Source organism: Elephantulus edwardii, unplaced genomic scaffold (genome assembly GCF_000299155.1).
Source record: "Elephantulus edwardii isolate Elephantulus edwardi_28Jun2011 unplaced genomic scaffold, EleEdw1.0 scaffold00231, whole genome shotgun sequence".
Taxonomy (NCBI): domain Eukaryota; kingdom Metazoa; phylum Chordata; class Mammalia; order Macroscelidea; family Macroscelididae; genus Elephantulus; species Elephantulus edwardii.
Window position 1 is genome coordinate 2868839 of NW_006399981.1, and position 9607 is coordinate 2878445.

General features: G+C 42.5%; 1 protein-coding gene across 1 annotated transcript in view; it reads left to right on the forward strand.

Annotated features, from left to right (window-relative positions):
* Positions 1-296: 296 nt before the first annotated feature.
* Positions 297-9607, forward strand: part of EEA1 (early endosome antigen 1) — a 165507-nt gene continuing 156196 nt past the window's right edge. The window contains exon 1 of the mRNA XM_006898486.1: positions 297-570. Coding sequence (XP_006898548.1) covers positions 547-570 — 24 coding nt within the window. The 5' untranslated portion in view covers positions 297-546. The remainder of the gene's footprint in view (positions 571-9607) is intronic.

The window sequence follows — 9607 nt, forward strand, 5'->3', positions numbered from 1 at the left end:
CACCCACCGGTCCCCACCCACCCTCCTTCGGTCACGAGGCCGGCGCGGGGGCGCGGCCTCCGATAGAGCGCGGGCGTGCGCTTGGCTGTCGCTGCGTCCTCCCGGCCCGCCGGAAGGAGCGGCGGCGCCACCGTCCTACCGCTTGTCCGTCACGCGGCCTCCCACCCCACCGCCGCTTCTGATTGGTAGCAGACCCTAGCCCCGCCCCTTCGTCCCCGCCCCCTGCGGATGGACAGGCCGAGAGGGCGGATTGGCGCCGGCCCCGCCCTTTGGCGGCCACGGGCGGGGCAGCCCAGCTGTCAGTTACGGGGGTGGCCCGGCGGGCGGGCAGGCGCTCGCTGACTCCCTGGCTAGCTCGCTCTCCCTCTCGCCTTCTGTGGGGACGTCGGGGCCGCCCTTTCGGCCGCCGCCACTTCGCTTCCACCTCTTGCCCTACTCCCCTTCCGGCCTAGTCTCTCCGCACGCGCACCCCCGATTAGAGTGACCCCGCGTGGGGGCCGGTGGGTCCGGAGAGTCACCGCGGCGGCGCCGGGTGGTGGTTAAACCATGTTTAGGAGGATTTTGCAGAGGGTAAGAGAGTGAAAGCGTCTTTCTCGCCGCACATGAGGCAGGAGGTGTTGAGCCGGTGGTGGCGGGTTCGCGGCGGGTCTGAGGGCTCTGCGGCCGCGCTCGGGAGCCGAGTCGGTGGCCCGGGCGCCCCTCCTCGGCGTGGCCTCTTCCCTGCTTTAGGCCCCGCAGCCCGGGAGGCGATGAGGCCTTGCTTGTGCCCTTCATTAGGGGCAGGGATGGCATGTGAAGTGGCGGCGGGGCGGAGGGCCGGGCCGCGAACCCTGCAACCGGCGCGCCAGGGCCGGGCTGCTCCGCGGGGCTGTCAGCGCGAGCGGGCTGGCGACCTGGAGGGTGTGGTGCCTGCGCCTTCCTCTCCCGATCGGAGAATGGGAATGAAAAGGGAGAGTTAGCGCTGGTAGGACCCGCCGGCCGCCTGGCCGTGGCAGACTGCGGCATCCGAACTGCCCTCCCAGGCTCCCGGCTCGCCGCGCCCCCCAACTTAGCGCGACACACACCTGTCATACACAGCTTAGGCTTCTCATCTGTGTGACAGGAAAGTAACGCAAAATCTAGCCTAGTGTGGGCCCAGTGGTGGCATTGACACTTAGTACTGGTGAAGTCAGCTGAGAAGGAAGGCATTACTCACTGTTGGAAACTTTTCCCTCCTCTCTCATTTAATTAAAAATGCGTTTCCTCCTCCAAGGCCGGTATCAGATTTTAACGATCCTAGAATGAATCTACAGTGCATTTTGTCAAATGCTGTGTGCACTTAGCTTGTCAGTTTCGACCGGTGCTAGGTCTGCTTGAAACCTTGGAACATTAGGAGATTAAAAAGCATTGGGAAGCTATAGGTGTACTGCCTGCTCTTCAAACGACATGATTAAAATATTTTGTCCTGTGGGAGCTGTTGGAACTCAAATTTTTGTTATAAATAGCTTTGGGTACTTTTGGGGACCATGAAAGCTTAAGCTTATATCAGCATGTAAATAACTGAGAAGTGATTGTTAACTCCATTATTTGGTTATGAAAGAGTAGCATAACTATTTGAAAGGACAGAGGAAATGAGTGATTTAGTCGAGCTCAACCAGGAGGGTACCAAAGGGGGCTTGAGTAGTCCTCTGTGTGAAAGAGCCCTGCTCTTTTTACTACTGCATACTTTTCCTGGCAATGCTAAGGGCATATGAAACCTGGTAGTGGGAGAGAAGTAGTTGACTCCTATCTCTTGACACTCTGTGTTGACATTTGATTACTGTTTGCAGTGGTTTTGTTAGAGTTTTGGAAATATTGATAAGCAGTGATTCTGGCAGTAGCAAAGCTTTAACTCTTCATCAATTCTTGTGTCCCACAGTAAATGTATCCGTGCACAATATATATGCAGAACTTAGAGATTTTTCTTTATTTGGTTTGTGGTTTGCTTTAAGGTTGATAAGGAAAACAAAGTTTGCTGATTTAGCACTAGCTTCTAGGTTGTTGTTAAGTGCTGTGGAGTCAGTCGTAAGCGACTCATAGTGACCCTATGAATGAAAGACCTGAACACTTGTATAACTTTCGTTTTTCCAAGTTCATGAAGTTTCTGGAGGCAAGCTCCTGCTTCCAAGCTTTTAATTGGGGAGCTCCACCAAATACTGTCCGCCATGGTAAACCATTACCACATTTGACATATCAGTGTCACAGAGTTCAGCATCATAGCAACCACGAGTTACCTCTGTACAGCAAACGGACAGACTAGGGCTTATACCACTTAGAAGAATGTTTGACCAAAAACAATTAAAACCAGGCTTATAGGCCGAGGATTAAAGTCACCCACCTTTGGCTTGGTAGCATCACTTTCTATCTACTAGGCCAGCAAAACTCTTTCTGTGTTGTTGTTAAGTGCTGTTGAGATGTAGACGACTCATAGCGACCCTAGTTTTCAAAAATGTGGTATATTTTTTAATACTCTTAGTTTAATATTGTTAAGCATTGCCAAACGCATGACTTCAAGTTGATTGTGACTCATGACAATCCTTCCTTGGTTTTCTGAAGCTGTAAATCTAAGTTAAGAGTGGACTACCTCATCTTTCTCCATTGATGTGGGTAGTGGATTGATGCTGCCAACATTTCAGGTTAGCAGTTGTATGTTGCAGACCAGAGGGTAAAGTAATTTATAATTATAAATAATGAGACAGCCAGCCAGGAATGAGATAGAGCAGAGAGCATGAAAAACAGGGAGCCAGCAGTTCTCTACTGAAGACCACTATTCCTGCTTCCTTGTATCTTTATTGAAAATTATCAGGAAGTAAATCACAAAGAGAGTTCAATGCAAATGAAGCCAAGCTCTTTCTATTCAAAACCTTCTGCTTTACTCAGGAGGAAGGGATAAGCAAATGCAAGAATCTGGTAAACCCTTAAGGATTGCCTTAGTGCCTCAGGGTGAACTCTAAGCTTGAATCCTCACATCCTGAAATAGCATTCAGTTTATTATAAATATTTAGTATTGGCTTCCTATAGTCTTACATGTAACCAAACCACATGCTTAATGCTCTTTCTTTTTAAATTAAAGATTTTTTACACCCCCCCCTTGCCTTAGATTTTTCTACACCCCCTCCTCACCTTGTTGCTCAGTTCACCCAACATTGCGTCCTTGTTCCTGATTGTTCTCATACATATAATGCACAATCATATATTCCTTTCAGACTGTTCTTCCCCTTATCTGTTCTAATGCAGTGTTCATTATATATCCACTCTTTCCCCATTCGCTCCCCAACTCCCCTGCCCCCCATGTCTGTCCTATTTTATAACAGCGACATTATGCAGTATTTGCCCTTTTGTGCCTGAGATATTTTCACATCGTATACTGTCCTCAAGGCTCCCCAAATGTTGTACGGTGTTTTACTATTTCATTGTTTTTCAGCGCTGCATAATATTGTATGAATTCAGGTGCCTCCTTGGCATACTGTGTAATTTTTAGGTGCTTGAAGATTGGATGAGCCTTGTTGTCAGCTTGTTGTTATTAAGTTCTGTTTACAACAGGACGAAATAATGCCTGGTGCTGTGCCACCCTTACAGTCATTGCTCTGAGCTTGTTGATGCAGCCACTATTTCAATTAATTTCTTTGGATATCTTCGTCTTTTTTGATGATCCTTTATATCAAACATGATCATTCTGCAGAAACTGATCCCTCTTGGTAATATATCCAAAACATAGGAGACAAAATCTCACCATCTTGACTTCTTAGGAGCTTTTAGATTGTATTTCTACCATTTTTTAGGGAGCCCATGGCATAATCCATAGTTTAAAGGCATCAGTTGGATTTGGTCTTATTCTTTGAACAACTGCCACATATATATAAGGTGGTTGAAAACACGAATACCCAAGTCAGGTACATCGTAGTCCTTGAAATGACATACTTTTTAACACATTAAAGAGGTCTTTTGTAGCATGTTTGCTCAATGTAACACGTGTTTTGATTTTTTGACTACTGCTTATGGATCTAAGTAAAGTGAAATCTTTGATGACTTAAATATTTTCTCCATGTATCATGATGTAGTTAATTTGGTCTGGTTGTAAAGATTTTTGTTTTCTTAAGGTATAGTCCATACTGAAGAGGGTAGTTTTGATTTCATCAGTAAGTGCTTCAAATAATTTTCACTTTCATTGGGCAAGATTGTGTTACTTGCATGTTACAAGTTGTTAATGAGTCCTCTTCCAACCCTGATGTCATATTCTTCTTCATATATTCCATCTTCTTTGATGATGTGCTCAGGATACAGATTAAATAATAACAGTTAAAGGATACAACCCAGACACATGCCTTTCCTGATTTTAAATCATGTTGTTGCTATTGTGTGTTGTCAAGTCGCCTGCAACTTATAGTGACCCTGTGTACAAGAGTTCTGAAGCCTGCCCTGGCCTGAGCCAGTCTCACTGACTCCCACATTCCTCCCTCATTGCTCCAGTTACTGTATCAATCCATCTCATCGGGGTCTTTCTCTGTCTCTCTGTCCCTCTGACCTTCCGAGCATGCTATCCTTCTCCAAGGACTGGTCTCTCCTGGCCACGTGCCCATACTATGTGAGATGGAGCTTCAGATTCCTAGCCTCTTAGGAGAAACTTGATTTCACCTTCTCCAAGACACTTCTTTTTGAATGACTGCCTCTTTATCATGGCAGATTTTACAAGAACATAGTAAGGGCTCTGGAATTTCCAGTTTGTCACAGTATTATTACCTGCAGTTTGCTATGGTCATTGTAGTTGAATGCCTTTGCATAGTCACTAAAACACAGTAATTATTCTGAAATTCTCTGCTTTTAAGACAAATCTAAGTGACATTAGTGAAGATATTTCTCATCCAGATCGTCTGGATCTAGCTTGAATTTCTGGCAGTTCTATTCTAATGTACTGCTGCGGCTGTTTTTGAATTAGCTTCAGCAGCATTTTACTTACATATGGTGTTGGTGATATTCCTAGGTGATTGTTGTGTTCTTTTGGATTGATTACTTTGGAATGGATCTCTTGCAGTCAGTTGACCAGGAAGCTGTCTTCTTGGTATAAATGAATGAGTACTTCTGTTTGCTAAAACATCTCAATTCCTAGAACCCTCTCCACTCTACTCACCTGCCATATACCCCATCCTTTTTTTGATCAATGCTTTCTTCCACTCAATCTTGATCATGCATGTCCTCCTAAAATGGTGTAGTGTTGTGCAGTTCTTTTAGGTGTGGTGACTGTGAATATTCTACCCATCTTCTTTTGATGTTATCAGTCAATATTTTGCTGGTAAAATCCTTCACTGTTCAGTCAGGTGGATTGACACAGCAATGTCACATGACTGCAGCAATGGACTTGAGTGTGTCTGAGATTGTTCATGGGCTCACTATGAGTTGCACTGGACTGATGGACCTAACAACAACAACAACAGTAACTATAACAATAACAACAACAGTGCAACTTGAGGTCTGAGTTTTTTCTTCAATCTTTTAAGTTTGATAAATGCTAAATGTAGTCTTCCTTTTTGCTTTTCTAATTCCAGGTCTTTGCATTTTAACACTTTGCTTTGTCTTCTTGAACTATCCTTTAAACTTTTCTGTTCAGTCTTTGTATTTCAATGTTCTGCATTATGTGTTGGACGACTTACTGAAAGGTTGGAGGTTCAAATCCACTAGCTATTCCTTGGGAGAAGGATGGATAGTGTTGTCCTGTAAAGATTTATGGTCTTGTTACCCAGTGGAAGATTGCTTTGAGTTGGAACTGGCTTGAAAGCAGTAGGTTTGATTTTTATTTATTTACTTTAGCTACTGTGCTTTTAAGAGCAAGTTTCAGAGACTCTTTTGATAATTATATTTTCACTTTTTTTATTTTTTAAATGATCCTTTGCTTTCCTCATGTATGTCTTATCTGATGATTCATTGTTAGTGCCCAGTGCATCCCATCTATTCTTGAGATGGTATCTAAATATAGATGAGATATACTCAAAATTATTCGTTAGCTCTTTTGGGCTTGCTTTACTTTACTTTTCTTTAACTTCAGCTTATACTTTCATAGCAGTGTTTCACAGTTTGGTCCACAGTCTGTCTTCCCTGGGTTCTGATTGCAGATGTTGTTTGGGGTCATTTGATTTCTCCACACATGCTGTAAATCTAATTTCTGTGTATTCCATCTACTAATTCATCTCTGGCATCATTTCTGTCATCAAGGCTACATTTTCTAACTACTGATCCTTTATTTCCAACTTTTGTATTCCAGTCATCAGTAATTCCCACAGTACTGTGATTGCATGTTTGGTCAATTTCAGACTGAAAAAGTTGGTAAAAACCTGCAGTTACTTAATCTCTTAGCATTAGTGGCTGATGCATAAATTTTCATAATAATTAACTGATCTGCTTGTGGGCATATGGATAGTATCTTATCACTGATAGTATTTTTTTTCAAGACAGATCTGAAATGGCCCCCCCTTCTTTTTTTTGAAATGCCCTCTTGATAAATTTCTCCTAGGGAGAAAAATGGATAATCTCTGTTTGATTTATTACTTAAGATCCATGATTTATTACTTAAGGCACCCAATGAAGCTGCGAGTTGGTTCTGATTCATTGAGATGTATGACGAATGGCTAATAATTTAGAACTTTTCTCAATATGTAATGCATTTTTGCATGACATATCTATTAATATCCTTTGCCTATTTTTTATTTTATTGTCTTTTTGTTATTTAAGTTTGACATTTTCTATAAATGTTAGAGATTATCCCTTGTCAGATATGTTGTTGATAGTTTTTCCTGTTTGCTGGTTCTCTTTTTCACTCTTCTGAAGAAGTGTTTTTATATACCCAGAGATTTAATGTTTAGAAGATTTTCTAGTTAACCTTGTTTGTGAATTTTTGGTTATGAATGACAATCTCTTTGTATTATGAATTAGGGTTTCTAGATTTACCTCTACTTTTTCTTTGGTGATTTTTATAGTTTTAGATTTTAGTTTATGATCAAAATGAGTAGTGTTTTATCTGATATGATGTATGGATAATTTTCTACAAATAAATATCTGGGATCAGTTGTTGGTAAATGGTTTCTCAGTTCTATGCCAGTGGGCCTATGCGTCTTTTCATTTTACCAGTACTAAGCTTTTTTTAGTATAAATTTGTACTTGAACCAAGAAGCCACCCTTAGAACAGAGCAAAGAAACACAGCATGGTTCAAAATCAGGAAAGGAGTGTATCAGGGATACATCCTGTTCCCATATGTTTTCAATCTCTATGCAGAACAGGTCATTTGGGAAGCAGGGCTTTCTGAGGAGGAGTGTGGCATCAGGATTGGAGGAAGACTCATTAACAGCACATAATATGCAGGAGGACCTGAAGTGCTTGCTGCAAAAGGTCAAGGACTGTAGTCTTCAGTATGGACTGAAGCTCAACACAAGAAGACTAGGATTCTCACCACTGGACCAATTGGAAGCACCATATTAGATAGAGAAGAGATTGAGGTTGTTAACAATTATAGCTTGCTTGGACCCAAATCAACACTCTTAACACTGTTGTTGTTTGGTGCTGTTGAGTGAGTCATAGATGAATCATAGCGACCCTATGAACAAACGGCCTGAGCACTGTTCATACATAGAGTTTCTGGAGGCAAGCCATTTCGGAAGTGGATGCTGCTCCTTCTTCCAGGCTTGTTTTAGTCGGGAAGCTCCAGCCAACACTGCCCACCATGGGTACCCATTACCACGATTGGCACATCACTGTCACAGTGTTCAGCATCACAGCAACCACGAGTTACCTCTGTACAGCAATGCACAGACCAGTACTATACCACCTAGAAGAATGTTTGACAGGAAAACAATTTGAACCCGGCCCGAGGGCTGCAGGCCTGAGGCCCCTTTGGGCTTAAGGCTGCCTCCTGCCTTAAACCCTAGGCCAAGCCTGGCTTGCCTCGCTTCTGGGGGCAGAGCAAACCTGCACGTCAAACACATGCCCGAAAAAACACTCAACTCCAAAAGCTTGCCATGATTCCTGTGCTCACACTACCATGCTCCTCTGGCAAGGAGAAGTTCCCGAGACCTGGGAGGAGCCAACTCTTAACCTAGGAGACATGAAATTAAAAGATGAACTGAATTGGACAAATCTGCTTTTATAGACCTCTCCAGAGTACTGAAGAGCAACGATGTCAGTCTAGATACAAAGGTGTGCGTAATCCAGGCCATGGTGTTCTCAATACTTGTTATGCTTCAGAGAGTTGGACAATAACTAAAGATGACAGAAGAACAATAGATGCCTTTGAGTTGTAGTGCTGGAGAAGAGTTTTGAACATACCATGGACTGCCAAGAAAACAGATAGGTCTGTCTTGAGGCGGTTGAAACCAAGTCTCTCCTTGGAGGCTAGGATTTTGAAGCTCCACTTCACTTACTTTGGGCATATGACCAGGAGAGATCAAATCTTGGAGAAGGACATCACATTTAGAAGGGTGGACGGACAGCGCAGGAGAGGGAGGCCCTGGATGAGATGGATTAATACAGTAACTGGGACAATGGAGGTTGGTGTGTTGGAGTTAGTGCTACTGGATCAGGATAGGAAAGGGTTCAGAGCTGCTGTACATAGGATCACTATACCTCACAGGTGACTCATTGGCACATAAAAACAATAACATACTGTGACCGGTTTGGAAGCAGGAGTGGCATCCACTTCCTAAATTACATGCCTCTGGAAACTCTATGAACTTTGATAAATGTCAATGGTTGTAGAGGGGCTTCAGGCCTTTTGTTCATAGGGTCTCTATGAGTTGTGCTTGACTTGAAGGCAGTCAACACAATCAAGAACAACAACAAGCCTTTTTAACCATATGGCTGTATGGTAGGTTTTGAAATCAAGAAGTGTAAGACATATTTGGTCTTTGCTTTGCTTATAAGGCTCTCTTTTAAGGGTCTCTTTCCTTTCCAAATAAAGTTATGAATGGATTCTTTCATCTCTTTAAATGATGTTGATAGAATCTTAGTTAGGGTTGTTTTACAGTTATATCACTTTGAGCAGTATTGACTCTTTCACAATGCTGAGTTTTCTTATGCACGAGTATGATACGATGTTTGTTTATGTAGGTCTAATTTTCTAGCAGTAGTGTTTTGTAATTTTCTTTGTGTAAGTATTTTGTGTTACTGGTTAGGTTTATGTATAATTATTATGTTCTTTTGGCAACTGTTGTAAATGTTACTGCTTTCCTGAAATCCTCTTGAGAGTTGTTTTTTGGTTTGTTTTTTTTTGTTGGTGTGGATGTGAAGGAAGATGAATGGTTTCTGTCTGTTACTCTTGTACTCTGACACTTTGTTGAATCTTTTGATCTGTAGTTTTCTTATTAACACTCTGGAATCTTCCATGTGTAAAATCATATTATTTGCAAATTGAAGCAGTTTTACTTCTTTTTTGCCATGTCTAGTAATTTCATTGCATTATTAATAGGAGTGGTGATAGGGAGCATCCCTGTCTGGTTCCTGTTCATAAGGTGAATGCTTTCAGTCTCTCTCCATTGAAAATGATGCTTGATGTTGGCATTGCATATAGGCTTTTGATGGATAACTTTTAGAGATGGCTTTTTTTTT